This window comes from Bos grunniens, chromosome 16 (genome assembly GCF_055505025.1).
Source record: "Bos grunniens cultivar Pamir isolate PY7600 chromosome 16, Bosgru_T2T1.0, whole genome shotgun sequence".
Taxonomy (NCBI): Eukaryota; Metazoa; Chordata; class Mammalia; order Artiodactyla; family Bovidae; genus Bos; species Bos grunniens.
Genome location: NC_141180.1, coordinates 37,714,273 through 37,740,302, shown reverse-complemented (window position 1 = coordinate 37,740,302; position 26,030 = coordinate 37,714,273). Strand labels below are relative to the sequence as shown.

The following is a 26,030-nucleotide window of genomic DNA, read 5'->3' as shown; positions in this document are numbered from 1 at the left end:
TCCTTCCCCCATTCCAGATTTTCATTAATGGACATGAAGTCATTCTCTGTACCAGTTGTGATGTGCAGCATGTGGTTTAGAAATGCACATGTGTGAATAAAAAAGCCTTTTAAAATGTACAATGAAAGTAATCAGCAGGGAAAAAAAAAAACCCAAGATTTCTTTTATCCCACCTTAATACCTGGGCCTAGGGAAAAAATAAATAAAAGACCCCAGGCTCAGGAAGATTAATAAAAATATGAAGGGGAATTACCAAAGGGCTGGAGACAGACTATTATGGTTAAAAACAAAGCCAAAGATCAGAGGGGAATTTATGCAGTTTCAAAGTCTCCAGATTTACAAACATAACCTAACCATAAATGTGAGCAGTAAGAGCATTAATTTTCTCCCATTTTCCTTTTTTAAAGTAATTAGACAATAAAAAATGCTTCCGAAGTGGGAGAAATTTAGAATATAACGGGGTATTATTAAACAAAGCTATTTGTATGCACTCTAGTCTTCAAAATGTCAAGGCAGTAACCTTTATCTGTGCCATGGAAAACACTCCCTCTGAGACCAGAAAGTGCTTGAATAAAACTGCCACTACTCAGTTTTCAACTCTGGCACATTCCCTAAAGTACTCTTCACCCTCTTCTACTTTTTCATAAGAGACCTTATGGCAGGAACATTCCACTGCATTCCATCAACAATCAGCTTTAATCCCCGTGAGCAACAGTCCAGGCCAGCTTGCCAGCATAGCAGTCTTTTAATGCAGCTAACACATGTGGCTATAGCAAATTCATTTCATTTTTTGCAACAATTCAAGGTTCCAAATCCATGCTCTCTCCCAATCTTAAGCCCAATTTTTTAAAAAAACAAGCCATTAATACTTTCTAAATATAACAAATTGGCTCACGTGAAATCTCTCACTCAGAAGTTATTTGGATTACGTGTTAGTCAAATTACTAAGAAAATGCCATATAAAATTGCAGGGGAAAAAAAAAAGAAAACAGCAGAAAACTGAAAAACGCCAAAAATTCTAGAGGAAAATGTCTCTGATACAATTAGTGAATTAGCTTTTGAAGAACAAACACCTTTCAGAGGAACCAAAATTACCCCAAACTTATGACAAAGCATTCAGCTAGAAAACTAACACTACTTTTTCTAAGGCTAATGAGGGGTTTTTGTTTCAGGAGACTAATGTTGTTTTAAAAGTCACAAATTTCTCCTGGAGAATGTTTAAATGCAAAGAGGCAATGTGTTACAGGAGATTCCCAGGTGGCACAGTGGTGAAGAATCCACTGGCTAATGCAGGAGACTCAGGAGACACAGGTTAGATTCCTGGGTGGGGAAGATCCTCTGGAGTAGGAATGGCAACCCACTCCAGTATTTCTTGCCAGGAAAATTCCATTGACAGAGGAGCCTGGCAGGGCTCCATGGGGTCGCAAAGAGTTGGACATGACTGAGTGACTGAGCACACATGCATGCTTAATGTGTTAAAGAGGAAGAGAAAGATCAAGGCAGATCAGAGCCACTTGGACTGCTGTCTAGAAAGGATGTGGACAAAATATGATGGAAAAACCATTGGTAGTTCAGCATGGTGTTTAAGCTGGTCTAAAGGCTGGTTTTCATAGGAGTAGTAGAATATGCCCAGGTCTACTTTTTTTTTTCCAAGTCTATTCTAACCACATTAATTACTTTTAATAAAAACTAAGCATTTATTCTTCCATATTTCATCAAAAGACAAATATTTTCAATAATTCTGGAGATATCTTTGTGGGAAACAAACAAGAACGAGTAAACAAAACTCCAAAATTTATGGCCCTATCCTTAGAAAATGTTCAACCAGGAATCTTATTTCCTTCTTCAGTTTGCAATCTACCAGTGAAAACACCTGAAATCTTTCATCCAGAGTGAATATCAGTATTTGGGTAATTTTACCTTTTTCCCCCAAACTAACATTATTGTCTATACCATCAAAATAATAAAGTAAAAAAGGCAGCCATATATCTTAGATACAATGAAGACTAATACCTTTCTTATTAGCCATTAGTAAACTGGGATTTCTTTGGAAGGAATGATGCTAAAGCTGAAACTCCAGTACTTTGGCCACCTCATGTGAAGAGCTGACTCATTAGAAAAGACTCTGATGCTGGGAGGGATTAGGGGCAGGAGGAGAAGGGGACGACAGAGGATGAGATGACTGGATGGCATCACTGACTCAATGGACATGAGTCTGAGTGAACTCTGGGAGTTGCTGATGGACAGGGAGGCCTGGTGTGCTGCAATTCATGGGGTCACAAAGAGTCGGACACGACTGAGCAACTGAACTGAACTGAAACTAGGTTTTTAACCTAGATGATCAAAAAAAAAAAAAGGCAAAGAAAATCAAGTGGACCCAAATCCATTTCACATAACTATCCAGAACTACAGAAAATTTTAATTTTGCTACATACTCCTGAACAGTCAATAGATTAGCTTTTTTATATCTGTTTAGTACTTAGCATATCATTACACATATAGTAGATACTTGTTAGTAAATAAAACCTATTAACTTTTTTGGATATCCTTTCATGCCAAAATCTCAAAAAAAAAAAAAAAAAAAAAAACTACACCAAAAAACCAATTTTGACAAGATATAAATATGAAGTTTATTCGTGTGTTTACAATGCAGTCAAGACTGAAAGAAAAGTTATTATTACACCTGCTACTAATTAAACTATCTCTCAAAGGAAATCCCCCCTTGAAGTTACTTCTGGGAAGAGGAACTGGTTGCCTATGTGATGGGGTAAAAGGAATGATTGTACTGTATACTCTTCATACTTTTTGAAATTCATACCCTGTGAATGTCCTACCTATTCACAAAAATAAATCAAAATTGGAGGGAAATTAGGTAATGCTCGGAGAAGGCAATGGCACCCAACTCTAGTACTCTTGCCTGGAAAATCCCATAGATGGAGGAGCCTGGAAGGCTGCAGTCCATGGGGTCGCTGAGGGTCGGACACAACTGAGCGACTTCCCTTTCACTTTTCACTTTCATGCATTGGAGAAGGAAATGGCAACCCACTTCAGTGTTCTTGCCTGGAGAATCCCAGGGATGGGGGAGCCTGGTGGGCTGCCGTCTATGGGGTCGCACAGAGTCGGACACAACTGAAGTGACTTAGCAGTAGCGGTAGGTAATGCTATTTGACCTTGACAAAACTAGAAACATATAATCCATTTAAGATGCGGGCATTCTAAAATGATTACTCATCAAGGAAAAACATTAGTGTTATTACTTGTGCTAGTAAGCATTTTCCTTTATTTTTATCATAAGACTTTTGCATTCATGGATATGGTCTTGAAAAACATTAGTGTTATTACTTGTGCTAGTAAGCATTTTCCTTTATTATTATCATATGACTTTTGCATTCATGGATATGGTCTTTTAATACTCACTCTCTACTTAAAAGTTTTAATAAGATTTCCAACTCTACAAAGAAAGTACCAACATCCCAACCATGAATGAAACTCCATCTCCATGATACTGGGGATTTCTCCTGGATAGTCAGTATACAAAACGGATCAGAGAAAAGTAGACCTTTCTGGAATCAATTCTGGCTCCTGATCCAGGATTTCCTAATGTCCACCCTTTAAAAGAACTTGTGATATACCAGGACATTTAGAGGCAACACCAACAGTCAAAAATGCCTCCATACTAAGTTATAAATAAATGCATTTTTCAGAAAGAAACAAGAGGCTCAATAACCAGAATTTAATGTGCTCATTTCAGCAGCACCTGTACTAAAACCAGAATGATATAGAGAAGGCTAGCAAGGCCCTGTCCAAGGATTTAGTTATATACTGTGTAAAACTTAATTCTTAAAATGAAATAGAAATAAGAACATAGCCTCGATGAGTGACATTTAAGAATATAACATTAGTTAGAGAATAATACCAAATTCTGCATCTTTCTTTTACAATTATTCATAGGATATATAATTCACAGAATCACTGGCACAACTGACAAGGAAATGTAAAACACAAACAATGGTACAGCAGTTTGGACTCCAAAGTTTGACCCTTTTTCAAAAAAATAGAATGTTGCAAGTCCTATGTAGCAAGTTCAGAAAAATGTGTTAGCAAAAGAAAGTTCCAAGTTGTATACGGGGAATATGTATGTGTGTGTGTGTGCATATATATGGCAAACACACAGTAATAGAGAGTGATGGCTGGGAGCTGGGGGAGAAAAGGAGACATTGATCAAAGGGTACAAAGTTCTGGAGACCTAAAGTGCATCATGGTGACTATGGTTAATGATGTTTATGTAAAATTTGCTGAAGGAGTAGATCTCAAGTGTTCTTACCTTAAAATAAAAGGTGACTATCTATGAAAAGTGATGGATATGCTAATTAGATAGTGTTGATCATTTAAAAATGTATAAACATGTCAAAGCACCCATTGTACACCTCAAACATAACATATAGATTTATTTCCCACTGGGAGAATCCTCTACACAGAACACTGGCCCACAAACAGATAAGCATATTTCCTCAAATATTTAGCATTAACTTGGGTCTGAAAGAACAACAATTCTACTTTATCCCAAAGTTACAGGCTTTAAAATGGTAGAACTTACCATTATTTAAGTAATAGTTTGCCTACAGACCCACATCAAGTAACTAATGCAAGTACCAAAAACTCCAGCTTCCATCATTTTTCACCTAAGGAATAGTTCAGAGAAACAAACCAGGAAGCAAGGACTGATCATTTTTAGTAATAATTTACAAGTTTATTATCTGCTTTAGCTATATCTGTCGTTCAACTCAAAGAATCATCATAAGGAAGCAGTGTAAGTGTTAAGACCATCTTGGTAAGCTCAAGTACTATTGAAAATCAAGGAAGTTAAAGCAATCTTGCACCCTCAATAAGGTATATTTCACAGCATCATTTACTAAAAATCACTGCTTACACCTTCACTATCATTAAGACTTCAACTTAATAACACTAGCTAAATTCACTCAGTTTTCTAGGGAATTCTCAATTGTAAAGAAGATAAACAGCCAATATTTAAATATGCTACAGCAAAAATCACAGGGGAAAACATTCAGTGGAACATTCAGAACAGCAAAGTTCCAAGTGTTACTAGCCACATGTTCATTTATTTTGATGACAGCAAGAAGGAAAGGGGGAAGGACAGGAAGATGAGACAGGACTGACAGAACACAGCATGTACTCACTGGTTGAGTTGCCCTGCATCTGAATGATGCACTTGGACTCTTTGCTGGTCTCTCGAGAATTGAAGGGCCGAACACGGACAGCCACCTTCACTGAGGCTCCCGACATTCTGACGGTCTTGTTATATATACGAAGTCCAGAAATAAAGAATCAAATCTTCTCAGGAAGTTGTGTTCAAGTTTCCTTTAAAAAAGAAAAAAAGTTCATATAAGATAGGCAGAATTAAAGAAAACAAGGCTAATTTGAGCAGAAGAGCTATTAAATCTTAGTACTATTTGTTTCCATTTCTAAAAATCTCATCCCTTTTCTTCCCTATAAATCTTGTATGTGTGCATGAATAAATCAGTCACCAGTCTTGTCTGACTCTTTGTGATCTCACGGACTGTAGCCTACCAGGCTCATCTGTCCATGGAATTTTCCAGGTGAGAATACTGGAATGGATTGCCATTTCCTCCTCCAGGGGATCTTCCCAACCCAGGGACTGAACTCGCATTCTCTTACACAGGCAGGCAGATTCTTTAGCACTGTGCCATCTGGGAAGCCCCACAAACCTTATATTCTCAACAGTAAATTATCAGATAGAAAGTTAAAGACTGTAATTTGTTTTCCTGTTCCATTATCTATTTACCATACCTAAAAAGTCCCTAGACTTAATGATAAAAAATATTAACTGCAAAATAACAAACATCTTATTTACTCTCTGTTTTTCTGGATCAATTTCCAATAATATATGGAAAAAAATGTTTATCTGCTAAAGAGGGTTCCTACACAAGAAACTACCCATCTGCAAAACAACTTATTACTTGCTTTTAAAGAAATGCACTGAATTTTTATATTTTAATTTCAGTTTGAAACATCTAGTTACACGGTGTATATTTAAACAGCAAAGGACAGAGATAAGCTCCAGCTAGCTTCTTTGCCTGTAGGTATCCAGGAATTCCTTTAACTTTGATGACCCCTTTCTTAAGTATCTCATTTGGCCCTCACAACGATCCCGTACAATAATCACAGACAGTTCCAAAAGACCCAAGCCCTATCCTCTGACCCATGGCAGAATCAATTCACTACATTTCACTACTGAATGAAGCCACAGGGAAAACTGAACATTTTCTAGAGGAATAGTTTTTCTCCCCACAGAACAAAACGAACACCATTCAGTGAAAAGAACCCACATAAGTAATTTCCACAAGAAACAACAGATCTCAATCTGTACTCTGTTATATAAACATCTTCAAGAAGAACTGAACAAAAGAAAAAACTATAAAAGAAAAATACTTACGGGTCCAATTACCAGAGACCAAATTTTTGGTCCTGACCAGTTTCTTCCACATAATTAAGTAATGGTTAAGAATGCTCACCTCCAGCTGTACAACTAATGCTTTCCATAGGAAAAGGCAAAAAAAATACTCTATCTTATTTCTTGTTTTTTGGGAACATGTCTGTTGTCTGTCTCTCACACCACCACCAGAATGCTCCGAAGATCTTGTCTGCTAGCTCTTTCATCAGATACCTTAAAATGGTGTCTGATGAAAGAGTTTACCACATGTTTGTTGAAGGAATGAGCTAATGAATTATATTTCCCAATTGTAAGAATTATCCTTTATCTGGTTTACTTTTTTATGTTTTAAATGATTATAATATTTATTGATATTAATATTTTTATATTTGCTGTGATGTTTTTTCCAGTCTGTTTCACATTTTATTTTACAATAAACAGACGTTCTTTTTTTAGTACATCATTTATTTGAATTAAATTTATTAAATGAAAGCTTAAAATTATTAACTCTTCCAATCTATATAACATGACCTATAGTTAGTAGCTGAGTACTCTGTCAAGACAGTGAATGAAGCATTCACAAAAAGCAAGACACAGAACACACTTTAACTCCTCAGAGTCCACTTTAATATACAGACAGCATCTCAACACTCAATGTGTCCCATTATCTTCTCCTTAAAACTAGCAATCTCTGCCAATCTTCCCATTTCTATCTGACCCCATACTATAAAGCTAGGAGTCATCTTTGCTTCCTTCTCTTTGAATCCTTTCATTAGTGGTAACATTATTCATGAAATACTACATGAAAACTTTTAAAACATTAATTTCCATTTTTCTATCCCTTCCCTCCTCTCATTTCCTCTGCCCTAACCTTAATCCATGTCCTTACTACCTCATGCCTAGCATACATGCAATAGAGAAACTAATCTTTGAGCTTTTAATTTTAATCCATGTCTTTAAATGAGGGTAAGGGGTTTGCACAAAACAATCACAGGATCTTTAGAAAAGTAAATGAGCCTAGACTTCAGATTTTGAGATAGGGCCCAGGTATGGCTAGTTTTGTTTTGTTTTGTTTTTTTCATTTTCTAAAAATTATGTTGTAAACCTCCAGCTGAGAACCCAACTTTATGCAACTGCTTAACCCTACTGCAGTGACTTTCAATTTCACTTCCAAATCCAAGAAACTTTTCTTACTCCCCAGTGCTTACAAAACCAGTCAAGGTACTCTGCGGCTGGTCAAGCGCCTTTACTATCCCACACACATTCTTTCACGTGTTCTAACAATTTCTCCCCCAAGAACCTTCATTTTCTCCTCTAGCTGATGGCCCAGCTCTAGTCTTACCTCTTTCAAATGGGACCCAAACATTCCAGGAATCACTGGTATTTCCTACAGCACTTAAAACCAACCCCAAATGCACTGTGAGAACACTGCTATCATTTTACATGACTATATTCCAGCTTGTATGCTCTTTAATAGCTTCCCAAAGTGAACATCCTATTCCTTCAAAATCTCTTTGAAACTTAGGTTCCTTGAAAAAATGGCAAATTCCAAGTCTGGGCAAGAAATTTCAGGATGATTCTGGAACATTTAGTATGACCATAAGAATGAAATCAAAGACGAATGGGGTCACGGTGAAAAGACACAGCTGCCAACTGAAAGGGGCCCCCACTGGACAAAGATGGGATAACTGGAGCATAAAAACACATGCATACATACAGGCACACTGCATATGGACTGCAAAACATTAAATATATAAATTCAGAGGTTCATAACGATACTTCCAAAAATCTCATTACTCTGAAAACTGCAAATAAAACCAGGAATGGAGCATGCATTCAGTCCCTGTATCCTGTATGTTCCAGGATAGTCAAATAGTCAATGAGAGCAAGTTCTTTTCTATGGAAAAAGTCCAGCTAATAAATGCAGAAGAAATGACAGAAATAGAAAGTCACCATTTCCCACCCCTACTAACAAAAAGGTTCTCTGCATCATCACTATCTACTAAAAAAAAAAAGCCTTAAATGAAAGGCTGATTGATGTGGGAAGATTATATTGTATGAATTAGGGTAACATAATCTGAACCAAAGGATCATCAACCTTAACAATACTAACAGTGGGATACTGACATGGCCCACGCCGCCTGATACACTCCAACAGGAGACACACAGAACCTCCTAGCACATATTCTTACCCCACCCCCTTAAAAAAAACACTGACAGAATCAAGACTCATTTACAGGACACACACGGAGCAAAGAAACAATTTAAACAATACCCAGAAGATACAATCACAGCCTAACCCAGAGTAGAGAAAACTCTACAGCTCAAGACACCCAGTAACTTTAATTAAATAGCATGATGGGCGGGGGGTAATAAAAGAGACAAATATTGACAATTAATGAATATTGTGGATATTTAAATTAAAAAAAAAAAAAAAAAAAAACTTTCTTCTTTTGTTTTCTACCCAGGGCCTACCGAAGTGCTGCTGCTGCTGCTAAATGACTTATAAACAATAAAGGCTGAAATCTCCTTGCTGACTTTTGATATAAAGTACCAGGAACCAAAATACTAACATCTTTAATACAGAATGTCCCCATACATACACTTTTCATCAGTTGTTTGACCCTTCTACCCAGCTATCCTCCCAGCATTTCATTCAACTTGACACACCCAAACCTCAAGTATCTTTCCACCTCCCCCAGCTCTTTTCTATTTCTTTTAGTGTCCTCACCATTCTCCTGTTCCCACAGGCTAAAGAGCTTGCTTCCCCTATCCATCTAATCAACGCCAAGTTACATGGCTTTCACCTATAAAATCTCTCTCATCACCATCGTACCACCGCTCTTACGCCTTCAATACATCTCACCCAAGACTATTAACTGTCCTAAGCCCTTTTTCTCCTCCTTCCTCCTGTCCCCACCACACTACACTCTACTGCCATTTTCATCTACTCCATCCACACTATGCAAAGCTGTCAGTGTTATACTCCTGAAGCACAAGTTTCTTCACTTAAAAATCCTCAAAGTTTCTCCACTGCCTATCAAGGAACGACTGAACTCCCCACACTGGCATTCAATGTGTTCTGTAACATAAACCACCTATTTTTACAAGCCCACAAAACACTGCCTTCCATCCACATTCCTTAACCACCACCCACGAGAGGGTTTTCTGAGAGCATCTCGTTTTTCTGCGCCTGTGCCTTTGCTCCAAAGCTCCTTTTACCCAGTGTACTCTTCCACCTCCCCTGTTCTTCTCAAAACCCAATTTTCTTCCAGGACCTTCTCATATGCTACCTATTTTTAAAGCCGTCATAGATTCTTCAATTCTTGCAAACCAAAGGCAAATGTTTCTCCACTTAATACTTCTCAACTCATTAACCTTATCTAGAGCAGAATAAGCTGTTTTGTAGCAATAAAGAAAAACAGCTTAAAGTTCCTTGAGGACAAGACAGAAATTTAGTCATGTTTCTAATCCCATATATCACATGGTCTTGAATAGAGGAGTCAAAACATTTTGGTTGAGTGGGTGTGCCACAGTCTATGGGGTCGAAAAGAGTTGGACACGACTTAGTGACTGAATAACTGTGTATCAACAAATTGATGTTGGAATGGTATCAATAAAAAAGCAATCTGTTTCAAAATAAAGATGGACTGATGAAAAAGAAAAAGGATAAAATTAATTTCATACTCCTCCCTAATTAAAATAGCTTAACTTCTTTGGAAGCGATATGTACGTTTTAAAATTACTTTCCCCAAACAACCTGAACCTAAACACATTTTTTCTTTTCTGATTTAACTGTCCTGTTGTAAAATTGCAACTGTCTTCACAAGTAAGTTAAATTTTTATACAGTAAAATAAGAAACTACAGTTAAGCGGGCTATAGCCAAGTGTTACTTTGTTACTTTCCTACAAACAAAGAGTATCTCTTTTATAATGGATGTCCATCAAAGAATTAGTTTCAAAACCTCCTGATCCTTTAAAAAAGTTACCAATTATGTAAATCTGAAATCAAGTTTAAATTTCAGTGAGAAATAACAATTACAGAATATTTTTAAGAAGTTATAGGAAAACAATAAAAATTAAAATACATTTTCCAAGTTTTAAAGAGCCAAAGGCAGGTAGGAAAGGCAACCATACATACTCTAAATCTCTTAATAGCCTCAGTTCTAGACTGTTCCTCTGACCAGTTTTCTTTCCTTATGACATATGATTAGAAGCATTATAAAGTGGAATGGAGCAAAAATTCCAGAAGCGTTCACTAACAATAGAGGGATAATAAAACATTTAGATCTAATTCATTTGAATTTTTCTAAATTTTTGCCCCATTGCTTAAATCTTGTGCAATTCTCTAGTGCCCTCAGAAGCACTCTGGATTATTGGGAGCCTAAGACAAATTCTCAAACTGACTTTTCAGCAAAATGAACAAACAAGAATGAAATAATCTTAGTTTTTTGGTTGGCTGGGTTTTGTAATACCCACCCACCCCCCTTTTTTTTTTTTTTACAGAAAACAGCCAGGATTATATTCCTTAAACAGAGGTCAATTCATGTCATTCCCTCTTCTTAAAAGCCTTCAGTTGGTTCCCATGGCCTCAGAAAACAACCTAAAAATTGATAGGCCTCCACAATCCAACCTCTTTCTCCAGTCTCAGTTTTCACTGTACAACTTGAAACCTTCTTCACCAAGATCCTTATCACACTGAACATGCAATGCTTAGAAGCTCAATCTCCCTTCCAACCTATTACAAGTCCATATCTTTTGAGGACAAGGTCAAGGCCACCATGAGGCAGGAAGCATTAAGTCATATCTTCCTTAACATCCCCCTTTCTAAGCTAAAAGTCATACCTTCTATCTCATTGTTCCCTAAAAATGTTGTGTTGATTCCTCATTTTTCTACTTATTTCTTTCTTCCCTGTGTTGCAGTCAGCAGTTAACTCGCGTACATTGCTACTTTGTTCAGTATGTTTTTCACAACTAAAAATAGATTTAACCAAGAAATGCAATTTTTTAAATTCAACATTTATACAATCTGCTATATTCCCACAAATTTAGAATATCAACAAGCAATCTATTTAAAAGATATCTTTTCTATTGAATACATTTTAAAGAATAAATTAGGGAATTCCCTGGCAGTCCAGTGATTAGGGCACTTTCACTACCGAGAAACCCAGGTTCAATCCCTGGTCAGGGAACTGAGTGACACAGCCCAAAAAAAAAAAAAAGAATGATAAAAAAGAATAAGTGGATACCCCCAAAATAAGTATCTGCAGCTAATGAGCCTATTTTGGAAAGGTATGAAAATTTCCTTGTTATTATGGAAGTTGTGCGTTCTTGGTTGAATACTTTCCATGAGGACCAAGCAGGCTTTAGTATCCAATACTCCACGTCACTGAAAAAGGCTGTACTGATAAAATGGCCCCCAAAATCTAAGAATTTATTTTTGTGTGTATATGTATTTTGTGTATGCATGTATATCTATTCTTGGTCTTTGACTCTATGGATAAAAATCAGCCATGAGCCAGGCTGCAAAAGCTCAAAATGGATCATATGTTAGGAAAGCTTCTTTCTGCATTCTAACCCAATGACAAGAATCAGACTGCACAGGAAGTTTCCTGACAGATCAGATTTTCAGTTTCAAATGAGATTAAACTAGCTCATTTAGGCTACCCAACTGTTTTAACCATTTATGAAAATAAAACAATTTTTAGATTAGACACGTGTCTTCTTGTCACTGCAATTAAGAAATCAAGAACCTGTTTCCGGTGGCAGAGTCTGGAGAAGACGCGCAGAAATGGCACCTAGCAAGGGGAAGGAAAAGAAGGAAGAACAGGTCATCAGCCTCGGCTGAAGGAGAAAATATATTTGGTGTGTGCCACATCTTTGCATCCTTCAACAACACTTTTGTGCACGTCACCGATCTTTCTGGCAAGGAAACCATCTGCCATATAACTGGTGGGATGAAGGTGAAGGCTGACTGAGATGAGTCCTCTCCATATGCTGCCATGTTGGCTGCCCAGGATGTAGCCCAGAGATGCAAGGATACGGGCATCACTGCCCTCCACATCAAACTCCGGGCCACAGGAGGAAATAGGACCAAGACTCCTGGACCAGGGGCCCAGTCAGCGCTCAAAGCCCTCGCCTGCTCAGGGATGAAGATTGGGCGGATTGACGATGTCACCCCCATCCCTTCCGACAGCACCCACAGGAAGGGGGGTTGCCGTGGTCGCCGTCTGTGAACAGGACTCCTCAAATTATTGCTTTCTGTTAATACATTGCTTTGATGTAAAAAAAAAAAAAAGAAGAAGAAGAAGAAATCAAGAACCTTCCTTTTTACTGGTGACATGATTTGATTCTCATAATCCAAGAGGTCCATCCAGAAACAACAGCTCCTATGGCCTATGGCTTAAAATAAACTATTCTAAATTAAAGTTTTTCATTATTTTCTTATTTTTCACTGTTCGGATGGCTAACACTAAACTCTATCTAGTAAGTTAATTCAATCTAATAACTAAAACCACATCCTATAATTTTTATTTTACAGACCCACTGGGAACTCTGTCACCCAAAACCCAATATTCCACTTAAGTTGTATTGTCAAAGTGGATGACAACAGCTACGCCTGGTAACTGTCCAGGTTAAAATGAACTCAGCTTGGCTATGATGTAGAAATGGAAGTTTCAATCAGAGGTTAATTCAAATTTGGTATGAGTCAAGGTTCTCTCTGAAATCTGCCTGTGACCACACCTTTGCAGCTACCTGCCTGGTAAGTAGCTCCTTAGCTGGGCAAGAATGCAGGTCAGACTTCTCCATGTGGCAACAATGTGTCAGTCTTGCCACATGATAAACCACTACCCAAAGTTTAATAGGTATGTTTTCAATGAGATGACAACACAAAATACAAGTATTCCAGGTTCTCACCAGAGTTATTAAATAATGAGTGTTCTGCTGGGATACTCAGACTTATCTTTACATAAAGTTATATACCAGAACCACATTAGTCACAGAAAAGACTTAAGTTATATTTTAATGTTGTATACTCAGTGTGGAAAGCAGGTGGATTACTTTTTTAAAATAGGTCTTTGAAGAACACTTCTTCCTTTTACTTAAAAGATCTGTTGAAAACACTTAGTATGTATATCTTTGCATCAGGATGTCTGTAACGTTTTCCTCTTAAAATTTCTTTAGAATTCATTACCAGGAAAAAAGATGCTCTTGACAAACCATTACCTTTCTTTTACCAGAATGAAAATTGTATAATTTCCTTTTCCCTTTTTGTCTGACTTTCAAAAGTTTCAAGACTAAGTTACAATAACATATCATACACTTTATATATATGGCAACCCACTCCAGTATTCTTGCCTGGAGAATTCCACAGACAGAGAAGCCTGGCGGGCTACAGTCCACGGGGCTGCAAAGAGTCGGACACGACTGAGCATGCGTGCACATACAGACAAACTGCTGTAATCTGTGTATTTACTTTTTCCTCCTGTCATATAGATTTTTGTTTCTCCATATTTAACAGCCTCATCATATCTACAGTATTGTGGTAAGCTGCTCAAAACCTTTTTCAACGCAGTAAGTGATATAAATTACAACTAAATAAAACTTTCCTGTAATGCCTAATCTGTTATTTGACACTGAAAATGTTATGTAGTCAAAATTCTAGTTCTTAAAAACAAATAAAGTAAGTCTTTAAAAATTACACAAAAATTTGTGTTGAATAAATGATAGGCATGTGAGTGGCCAGAAAAGCACAAGGCCTGGAAGACTGAAACCAGCCCCACAGAACAGAAGCAGACAAAGAGGGAGTGAAGTGAGCAGTACTTCCAGCACTGCACAGGCGTGAAACGTGCCCCCTGCTATCATAACAAAGAGCTGGAAATCAGAGCGCCAGCAGTGTTGAAGTGGGGGATCAGGGAAGCCAGTCTGCGGTGGGCTGGGGAGTAATGAGGAGGCAAGAACTGGAAATGCAAGTATCCTCACTGCTTCCAGAACCTATGAGGGCAGAGAGATGGCCAGAAGGGAACAGGAATGGAGAATGCTTCCCCTCCCCATCCCATTTCATTAATACAAAAGTCTTCTATGTTTCTATCCTTGATTCAACAGCTATTCATGGGGTGCCTACAACATGACAGGCAGTTGCAGGAGTCTGGGATAAATCAGTGAACAAAACAGACAAACATCTTTGCCATGGAGAAGTTTTCATTCTAGTAGGGCAGTGAAAGTCTCTCAGTCATGTCTGACTCCTTGCAGCCCCATGGACTATACAGTTGATGGAATTCTCCAGGCCAGAATACCGCAGTGGGTAGCCATTCCCTTCTCCAGGGGATCTTCCCAAACCTGGAGATCGAACCCAGGTCTCCCGCATTGCAGGTGGATTCTTTACCAGTTGAGCCTCAAGGGAAGCCCTAGTAGGGCAGAGGGGACATTAAAATAGGTTACACAGAATATGAGGTGAGATAAGTGCTATGAGGGAGGAAAATTACAGCAAAGTCGGGGGGATCAGAAGTGTGGTGGGAAGGGGTGCCAAGCAGATGCATGAATGAGGTCAGGAGAGGTTTGCTGAGGTAGTGAGGTTTAAGCTTAAGCAAAGACCTGAAGCAGGTGAAGGAATTAGCCAAGCAGATTTCAGGGGAAGTGTTTCAAGTAGCACAAAGAGTCAGAGCAAAGGCCCTAACGTAGGACTGTGTCTGCTGTTTTCAAGGGGAAAACTGAGGGGAAACAGCAAAGATGGAAAGGGAAGTAGCCAATACAGCAAGTCCCAAACGAAAAGAAGGCAATGATACCCAAAACACAAGCCCAGGGGTGAGCGGAAGTCAAGAGAGTAACCTTTCTCTTGAGACTGCCTCACTGTGCGGCAGTAAGCAGGCCTAACTAAAATGGTCAAGATTTTAGAAAAGCCACTGTGGAGAGCGGGAGAGGGGACTGAGCAGAAATGCTCTGACGGACACCAGAGACAGCTTCAAGGGAGACCCAAGACCAGACACCCGCCGAGGCACTGACGCGCAGCACTGTGTGAGGGGTCTCCACAACACCGTTAAAAAGGGAGGCTACGGATGACGGGAATGACTCAAGACTGGCATGTGAAGAAATAAAGGCTCCAAGTACTAGTAAGAAAATGGCCGAAGCAACGCACCTGGAAATGACAGTGGAGAAAAAGCAGACGAAGAAGTACAATCTGAAAGGGGCTAACAGGACCAGAGACCTGAGGTAGGAGAACACATAGCAAGAGACTAACGTGAGAGCTCTAAGTTACCAGAGTTTAAGACCTGAAGGTGATGACGTGTTAGAAGATACGGCCACAATAAGAGTTATGGAACAGAATGAACCTTACCTTTGAGCTGAAGTTAAGGAATTCTACAGTTAAGAGTAGTTACAAAGGAAGTTCAGCCTAGTGGACACTAACCACTTCTAGTGACCTTGGGGGAATCATTTAGCCTCTGTCTCAGTTTCACCTATAAAATGGGGATAACAGTATGTATTTTATATGGCTGTTACAAAGATTGAGTGACTACATGTAACGTGGTTAGAAAAGAGCCTGGCACACAGAAAGAGCTCAACAGAGTAAGCTATCCTATCACTACTGTTGTGATGGTGGTTGTTTATACAGTTATGGACATCTGCCAGAATGATGTCAGAAATTCGGATGGAAGGAAGAACTAAGACACACACCAATGTCTTCAAACAGAGCAATGGTAGAGGACAGTGTAATTGAATGATACACTTTGGCATAAACAATTGATAATAAATGTAAAAAATATTCTAAAATCAGTCATTTACAATCTTGTGAGTTATAACAAATATACAAACCACTGCAAAACAAAAACACCGACCGAGTATTAGATAATACATATTACACTGCAACACAGAAAGGGAAGAGGCTCTGACTGAAAATCACAGAAACCGCCATGGCAAGGGTAGTGATACACTAAACCATATGTACTAAAACAGAAAGGGGCTGGAGTTAACCTGATCTCACCACATCCACAGACACGGGGTAAAGCATAAGTTCCTGGAGTAAAGAACTACATCTCTACACACACTCAACTGGGAATGAATGTTGTCAAAGTGAGCATAAACAAATTACTGGGCCAGTCATCAAAAAACCCAAGTCAAAAGTCCAAAGCATCCTTTGCAGGTTTTTCCTGTCACAGGTGCATCTGCTTCATTTACCTTCTACTAGATGAAAAAGTTCTAAATGTGTATTTATCCACATGCTTTCATGAACTCCAGAAATTCACCAGTATCTGCTTGAGCAAGACCACCTTTTAAAGAGAACAACATGAAGTAGATATGCTATACCTTTCACTTTAGAGCCTTGTGAAATTATATCACATGGGTTTAAAACCAAAGGGCTATCTTACTCCTGAGAAAGACCTGGTGTGCTCAGAGCCCTGGGAAGCGCTTAGAAACAAAGCAGGGGCCCTTTGTTGTCCTTCACTCTGTACCCAGGACAAGACCATAGCAGGAAGTGAGCTTGAAAGCTCCAGCCTTGGAGAGCCTCTGTTGGCACTTCTCTTGGCAGTTTATTCCCAGCACAAATTCAAAGTGGGAAAAAGAAAAGAGAGAAAAAAGGAAAACTGCATTTGTCTCTGGTCTTGAAAAGGAAAGTCTGCTCAGAAGTTGTACCTGATTGGATAAACTTTGGAAAAACAATCATCAGAGTGGAGCTGCACAAAATCTTGCCTCCCAGACTCCCATTCCGGTCTGACTTTACCACGTGCTGAGACTACATTTAACCACCATTCTTCAGATCTTGCTTACTAATAAAATAAATATAAAAACTTACATCTCAGAAATATTTCTTAATTGGGGCATGGAATTTAAAAACAAGACATTCTGTATTTCTCTCATTATTAATAAGATGCAAAAAACACTAGTTTCTGTTGAAGTCATTTTTTAAAAATTTCAACCAAGTTTCAAAAGAAAAGCTTAATGATAAAAATAAAAAATAAAGTGTTAAGACTATTCTTAGAAAACCTTATCTGAAAATGTTTAAGTAGTTCCACTTAAGTCACAGGAATTTATTCATTAAGAAAGGGAGTCTGAATGAAAGCAACAGGACAAAAAAGGTGGGCATGCCATTCTCCAGGGCCTGTCCACACCTAGTATGTGGGAAAAGACAGATTTATGGGCTCACACTAAATTCAGTTGTTGCTCCTATCCAGATCTTTTTCTTACAACGCTAACATGTGTGCACTCTTCATATTCCATCCTTAAGTGGTACCTTACCCATTTCACTTGCTTCATAATCCAAAAGCCATACCAAGTTAATTAGAAAGCATCACCTCACTTCTTAGAGAACACAAGCTAAGATTTTACTATGACTAAGCTAAGCTGACAAAATGCCAGCCTTTAAATAAAATATCCACCATGATATCACCTCTTAAGAGCTATTTGAATCCAGCCACTACACTTTCAGGGGGCTGGGAAAGACCCATTTAAGACACAAAGCAACATGTTCAGTATCTCCACAACAGCTGCCTAGAACAGTAAAGAGATATGTCAGCAAGGGATCTGTTGACAATCTAATTTCAGCCACCTCGAGATTCCACAAACCTGACAACCTGCGTCCTCAAAAATACTACTGCAACCCTCTCCCATCATTAGACTATTCCAGTTGACTTCACCTCTGCATATTGAGCTACTTTGAAAATATATCCATCCGGCGACGCAATATACTATTGATAATTCCAGGCCTCCACCCTGGTAAATTGGCCTTAGCAATCCTCAGATCTGCCTTTGTACGAGTAAGGCATCACCATCCCTCTGTGTCCATAGCCCTGATCATAGACGATGAACACAGAAATGCATCATTTCACCCCAAAGAGAATGCAATCTTGAAGGCACTTTGCCTTGGAAGCTCAATTAGCGATTCTCCAAGGAGGGAAAAAAAGTGATTTCGGAGTTCCATTCTGGTTTTAGGGCCCGGAATGTTTTGTGTTGCATGAACAATAACTAGCTCGCTGGAGTAGCCTCCCAACCCCCACAACTTGGCTTCGGTGTGGCCAGTCACCCTGAAAGCTGCCAGGGCTGCCACTCGGTGCCTTCCAGCAACGGGACTTGGCTCCTAAAGGATTTGTCAGATCATCCTCCCAATATGGCTGCCAGAGTAATCCCAGGCTGCCGACCGCCGAGACCACACCAGCCCCCGCCACCGATGGCCAGCATCCAGCGAGCCCCCTCCCTTCCCACCGCGCTTCTCTCCAGTCCTTGCGACAGCGGCTCCCCCCTCCCACGCGATGCCAGCGCCTGCCTTCATCTGGCAAAAGGGCACAACCACATTCCTAGACGAAGCCTCGATGCCAACCCTAACGGAGGAGAGAGGATGGGGGTAAATGAGAAGGGTGGCTTCAGCACAGAGCACAGAGAGCCGTAATGTGCGCAAAGAGCCCGGGTAACCGACGGGCAGCGGCGGCTCGGCTGACCGCCGGAGACAGCCGGAACCTGGCGGCTCAGGGGAGGCGGAGAGCTGGTGCGGGCCACTGCGGGGGACCCGGCAGGCCGCTGGACCCAAGCCGGGCGCTCGCTGCTGGCCCGGGGACGGTCCCCCACCCCCGAGACCGAGACTCCCCCACCCCGCCCCGCCCCACTCGGTGCCCCGCTGGGGCAGCGCCCTCAGTATTCGCGGCTCCGGCCCGGCCCGGAGCTTCCCCGGCTCGGACCCCGCCAGCCCCCGGCCTGGCCGCCCCTCCCCCGGGCGGTCCCATTCTCAGGCTGGCGCCGCAGCGCCAACCGCCGCCCGCCTTACCTCAGCCGCGCTGCGGACAGACTGACAGGCGGGCGGGAGGGCAGGGTCAGCAAGGGCCGCGGCGCGCGGGGGCGCGGGGAACCCGGCACCGACGTTCCTTAGCGCGAGCAGCGGCCGCCGAGAGCCGCAGGGCGCCGCTCGGCAGCCCCATCACACAGCTGGCGAGCCCGGCATCAAGGGCCACGGAGGGCGGGAGTCCAGGAGACCCGGGCGCGGCGACCGGCGAAGAGCGGCTCAGCCTCGCGCTGGCACCTCCCAGGACCGCCGCCGTCAGACTGCTCAGCGTCCGTCCTCTCCAAGCTCCGCCTGCTGCCGCCGGCCTAGGACACCGCCCGAAGCCCGGCTGCCGTGCGTCACCTCGGTCCGCCTTGGCGCCCGCGACTGACACAGGCAGCGACCAATCAGGGTGCAGAGCTCCGAGCGACCGGCCAATCGCAGGGGGAGCCGGTGAAGGGAGGCGGTGAGAGAGGCGGAGACGGCTGGGCGCCCCCTGGTGGCTCAGAAGCCGGAGCTGGTGTGTGGGGGTGCGAGGTAGGAAAAGGCGGCGCCGAGAGTCCCCTCCCGGGTGACCCCCGAAGGGCGTTAGTCGGCAGCAGCCAGCCGCGCTGGGCTAACTCGGTGATCCGCCTTGTAAGGGGACAAAGCAAGGCTAAGTGGGGCGGGGCGGGACTGTGGGGACCCGACGCCTGCGGAGGGGCAGAGACGAATGTGGGAGGCAGCCGAGTGTGGAGTCATTGTCTGTTTGGAAAACATCTCACCACGTTGAAGCCGCCGAACACTGCGCAGTCGGAGCTGAAACACGCAAAAGGATGAGTGTACTATCCCGCAGAAAGCTTGCCGGCCTATTCTTAGCGAGCCCGAGCACAACACCTCCCACACGCCACCTTGGGAAAAAAGGCGGAATGAGTAATGGAAAAGCATGACTTAGTGGGCATTCAACTTGTCTCCTTGGGAGACCGAGTAAGGGCCGTGAGTAAAGAACAAAATGCTTTGTATTGCCCCGGAGTTAACCAACCGAGGTCCCCCTTGGGAGATTCCCTTGAAGGAGGGTTATTGGAATTCAGAAACCGAGAGCACACACGCGCTCTGCTAGCGATTTTTAAAAATCAGGTTTTGATTCAGGTCAAAAGAAAAGTACACAACTGTTCACGTGAGGTACAATTAAGTACTTAACAAAATATTAATTCTACAGTAATATGGGTAATTATGCCAGGCATCACTATTTTACAAGGTTATGATATGCTTTTTGATTTACTAGCAGAAATTTAAAGTAAAATCTGATTCCTCCCCCCCCCGAATTCAATACAGAATTGGATGTTAAAAAGCCTCTGTATAAGCAGAGACACTAAAGCATCAAAATTAAATTTCTACACTAAGGGTTTCAGAAGATTTGCACCACTGCTAAACTCCTCATACTCGCCATCCAGCCAACAGCTATTGAACCTTTCATATAGAATGTAAACTCCACCTGTCCACAGAATGATTTGACATAGCTTACATTGACCCATACAAGCAATAAAACTATAGCATTAAACTAGGAGTAAAGTTAATAATTTTTTTAAGTAATAAAGTCTGTATAGGGGAAAGGGCTGTCTGAAAAAGGGGAATGCATAGAAAGAAAAATAATATTTAAAAATAGAGTCAAAAAAATAAAATAAAATAAGAAGATAAAAATAGAGTCAAGGGAATGTGCCACCACTGAGCACAAAACCCACCTGGTAGCTTCCTGAAGGCCATGACAAAAACAGAATTACAATGAGTTAATAAACAGAAGTTCACGGATTCATTAGTAGACACCAATCTTTTCCTTAAAAAAAAGAAAATCTCTTAAGTCAAAGATCTCTCTTGGTAAATGACACATTGCGCTTGAAAACGTGTGGGTTATTTTCAAATATCTTTTGATACTTATTTCTAACATAATTCCACAGTGATAAGAGAATAGAAACTGTATGATTTCAACAGCTTTTTAGCCCATGAAATTTTTTCACCTTATATTACGTCCCTGGATATGTTCCAGTGTCTCCTGGTTTATAGTCTTTGGGAAGTTGAGTAGAATATGTATCCTGCTGTTGTGTGAAACTTATATAAATCTTAATTTTGTTGAATTGGTTCATAGTGCTTTCCAGACCTAGTATAGCCTTCTTTTCTATTTATTCTATTAATTTTTGAGAGTTTGATATTGAAACACCAACTAAAACTCTTAATTTATCTACTTAAAAAATAATCATAATATATATAGTGGAACTATATGTAACTTTGTTCTGTATTTTCCAAGTTTCCTATAAATGTGTTATACTTTTATAATTTAAAAAAAAGCTCTTTGCATAAGTACTCAGGTAAGCACCATGGAGAGTTACAAAAACCTGGATGGTAGTATTATTTGAGCTCTCAATGGAGTTCAAATTAAAAAGAATCTGAAACAGTGAAGGGAATGTAGTGGTAATCAGCCCTAGACAAATTAAGCAATAGCACACAAAGAAGGGTCAATAGAGGTAGATAAGACTGTTCTAGGTTTTAAGACCAAAATAGCCTCCTCTACCTAAGCTTTTTGCCCCTCTGACAAATGAAAATCACTCTACAGAGACCTTCAGTTTCTCAGGTTACAGATTTTATACAGAGTCACCCCTCAAAAGTCAGATAGTACTAGAAAATTAAATTTAGCCATGGCCCAATAGTTATCCCTAGAATACAAGGAAAGAACACCAAAAGATTTATAAATGTTACACACCGAGCCATGCTACCACAACTAATAAGGTGTCTAGATACAAGGTCAATATAAAAAAATCCAAAGTACTCCTTTTCATTAGGAAAGGCTAACTAGAAAATGTGATTTAAAATGCTTCTGTTAAAAATAGCAACAAAACTATTAACTATTTAAGGGTAAGTTGACAAAAGATAAGCAAGACCCATATGGAAAAAAGTTATACAACTATATTTTTGAAACACATTCGATGAGATCAGGTACATTCAGGGTAGTATGAAATTAGATGATGAAACATACTAAAGAAGATCTAAGTAGATGGAGGTGTTCTTATTTGGGGGCAAGAAGAAAATATTAGCATGTCAATTCTTTCCAAGTTAATCTATAAACTTAATGTCATTTCACTGAATATTTCAACAGGATTTTTTATGGAATTTAACAAAGTGATAGTAAAATTCAAATAGTAAATCTAGTCTATGTCCATTTTAAAAAATTAATATTCTAGAACATATCCAAGAGTATCCATGACAATTTTGAAGAATGAGGTGTGGGGATTTGCCCATAAGTTAACAAGATTTTCTGTAACATCATACTAATTAGAATTCTATTGCATTGGCACAAGAATATACAAATATAGAAATGGAACAGAATAGAGTCCAGAAACAGATCACACACATATGGGAATATACCATATGACAGCACTGGCATTAAAAATCAGTGGAGAAATGATAAATTATAAATGATAATAAATGATGTGGAGTAATTGCTTAGTATGTGGTAAACCACTGGTAGAAGAAGGCAATGGCACCCCACTCCAGTACTCTTGCCTGGAAAATCCCATGGACGGAGGAGCCTGGTAGGCTGCAGTCCATGGGGTCGAGAAGAGTCGGACACTACTGAGTGACTTCACTTTCACTTTTCACTTTCATGCACTGGAGAAGGAAATGGCAACCCACTCCAGTGTTCTTGCCTGGAGAATCCCAGGGATGGGGGAACCTGGTGGCCTGCCGTCTATGGGGTCACAGAGTCAGATACCACTGAAGCGACTTAGCAGCATCAGCAAACCACTGGTGGTCTAGTAGTTAAGAATCCATCTGCCACTGCATGGGACACAGGTTTGATCCCTGGTCTGGAAAGATTCCACATGCTTCAGAGCAACTAAACGAGCGCTACAACTACTAAACCTGTGCTCTAGAACCCATGAGCTGAAACATGCTCCTTACATCACACCATACAAAAAATAAATTTCACATGGACTGAAAGCCTAAATCAGAAGAACAAAGGTTTAAATGTTTTAGTAAGAAATATAAAATATTGTTATCACCTTGAAATAAAAAGAAAAAAAGTACTAATCACAAAAGCTGTGAATTTAACTATAATTAAAAAAAACACTTCTATATAAACAAAAAATACCATAAAACAACAAACCTTAGATTGGAGAAATATATTTATAACACATTTCACCAACGAAGCATTCAGAATATACAGAGAAATCAAATCAATTTACAATAATACAAATCAATGTGAAAATATAAATGTAGCAGGGAAAAAATGTGCAAATAGTGTGACAAAAAAAATTTTTTTAAGGAACAAAACAGAAAATTCACAGAGGAAGGTATGAAAAGACATGTAACTTGCTGGAAATAAGATACCACATCCATCCAATTACCAGAAATGAAAAGTGTAATGATACCAAGTAATGTCAGGGAGTAAAGTGGTACAACTTTGTTAACAACCAGACAATTGGAAAATGAGCATAGCCTTCTAACCGAGCAATTCCTCTTTTAGTGTATCTCCTAGAGAAACTCTTGCGTAGGTAGCTAAAGAAACAGGTACAAGAATGGTGTTTGAGGGACTTTCCTGGTGGTTCAGTGATTAAGAATCCACCTGCCAGTGCAGGGGACACAGGTTTGATCCGTGGTCCAGGAAGATTCCACATGCTTCAGGGCAACTAAACTCAAGTGCCACAACTACTAAGCCTGTGCTCTAGAACCCACGAGAAGCCAGAGCACTACAACTAGAGAAAGCCCGGGCATAGCAACGAAGACCCAGTGCAGCCAAAAATAAATAAATACATTTTTGCAATATCGTTTGCACTAAGGAAAAGTGGAAATGTCTAACAGCAGGAGAATGGATGAATAAATTGTGATGTAGTGATAATTATATCACTATATACGATGTACAGAATATACACAAGGATACTATGCGGAAGTAAAAACAAAAGATCCAGAGTTACACTTAACAACACACCTACAGCAGTCAGGACCCTGTCAGGAAACAGAAACCATGATAGTTATTACAAACACAGGAGATTTAATAGAAGAAATGGTTATCCAGATGCTCCCAGGCTCAAAGAGAGAGAGAAAAAAAAAAGGATAATATAAATCAGATACTAGAAACTGCAGGAAGGTACTACACCCATAGCATTGGGAGGGAAAAAAATGAGGAGGGGTGTTACCAAAGCTAGGAGACTTAACAAGGGGCCAAGACTGGAGCTGGGGGAGAAGGGAGGCTGCTGCAGCAAGAAAAAGCACCAGAAGAAAGGGCAGAAATAAAAGAAAAACTATGAATTCTCTACTCACCTCAATACCTCTTATTGGCAGAACCCAAAGGGAAACCAACTAGCAAAGGAGCTTGAGAAATACAGATTATAGAAGGGTAGGTACAGGGATGAGAAACAGTAGGTAAATAGCACAATGGCTAATCTTAAAAACATAAAGTTGAGCAAAAAAAAAGTGTGCCATATAATGTCATTTATACATACAGTTTGAAAACATCCAGAAAAACCCTATAGGACTATATTCATGGATAGTCGAAAATACATGTGAGAATGATAATTACCAAATTCAGAATATAGGTTATCCCAAGAGAGAGAAAAGAAGCAGGAAGCAGGACACAGGAAGCATCAGCTCTATCTGTAATATTTTACTTCTTAGGAAAAAAATGATCTCAGATGGGGATGTTGATAGAGTTAAATGGTGTCTATATGAGTGGGTACCATTAAGGTTAGTCTCTATTTTTTACTGCCTGTTGCAAAATATTTCATATGGATAGCAAGGGGGAAGGGGCAGGGTGGGATGAATTGGAAAATCGAGATGTTGTTGTTGTTTAGTCACTAAATCATGTGACATTTTGCGACCCCATGGACTGTAGCCCGCCAGCCTCCTCTGTCCCTGTGATTTCTCGGGCAAGAATACTGAAGTGGGTTGCTGTTTCCTTCTCCAGGGGATCTTCCCAACCCAGGGATCGAACCCATGTCTCTACATTGGCAGGTGGCTTCTTTACCGCTGAGCCACCAGGGTAGCCCTGTATGTATACTACTATGTTTAGTGAGAACCTATTGTATGGTATAGGGAATTCTACTCGGTGCTCCGTGGTGACCAAAACAGGAAGGAAATCCATAAAAGAGGGGATAGATGTATGTACATGTATGACTGATTCAGTTTGCTGTACAGTAGAAATTGACACAGCAGTGTAAAGAAACTATACTCCAATTAAAAAAAAAAAAGGCAGTATTTGTTTTAAGGCATCCCAGCTGTGGTCCCACCGGTAATTCTCTGCAGGCTGGGTCAGCAGCTGGATCAGAGGGACTGACTGGTGGCAGCTGGACCAAGCATGAAGGGCTGAGTGGGTGGGAGACCATAAGCCATAATCCTCTTTCTGACCTGGTTTTAAGATGCACTGATCCCACAGCCTGCAATGTAAAAGGTCACCTCATCTTAGCTAAACAGTTGGCCTTCCTGACTGAGTCTGTATTCACTCAAAACTTACACATGGCACCACTTGCACTGCCAAAAATCTAGGAAGAGCCCATTTTCATTTCTGGGAGGATTCAGACTGCAGTTCTCAGCAGAATTATCCAAGTCCACAAAGAGAATTATTTTCTGGTTATTTTAACCAATATCAGGTAACATATGTACTTAAGTCTTAGATCGTGTTGCACATTGAAAAATAGAAACTGCTTATATTTTTGGACTTAGGAGATTGCTGTGTTGAAGCAGAAAAGACCTTTGTTTTTATATAAACTCCTTTTAACTGTTCATCAGTCAACAACATCTACCTGATATAAGCATGTGTAACTATGAACGGAGATTCGTGACATTGTA

At 40.2% G+C, this 26,030-nt stretch overlaps 1 protein-coding gene, 1 non-coding gene and 1 pseudogene across 23 annotated transcripts in view; 2 read left to right on the top strand and 1 right to left on the bottom strand.

The window, feature by feature from the left end:
* KIF1B (kinesin family member 1B) overlaps positions 1 to 19,500 on the bottom strand; it is a 151,256-nt gene extending 131,756 nt beyond the window's left edge. For all 22 annotated transcript variants that reach the window (XM_086344423.1, XM_086344429.1, XM_086344425.1 and 19 more), the window contains exons 1-2: positions 19,224 to 19,500; positions 5,199 to 5,379 (exon numbers count right to left, since the gene is read on the bottom strand). In XM_086344423.1, the coding sequence (XP_086200549.1) occupies positions 5,199 to 5,304 (106 nt within the window). In that variant the 5' untranslated portion in view covers positions 5,305 to 5,379; positions 19,224 to 19,500. The remainder of the gene's footprint in view (positions 1 to 5,198; positions 5,380 to 19,223) is intronic.
* Positions 3,739 to 3,844, top strand: LOC147356624 (U6 spliceosomal RNA). Its single transcript, XR_015143900.1, has one exon. It is a non-coding gene; the product is annotated as a U6 spliceosomal RNA (small nuclear RNA).
* LOC147356623 (small ribosomal subunit protein uS11 pseudogene) lies at positions 12,236 to 12,732 on the top strand (annotated as a pseudogene).
* Positions 19,501 to 26,030: the final 6,530 nt, after the last annotated feature.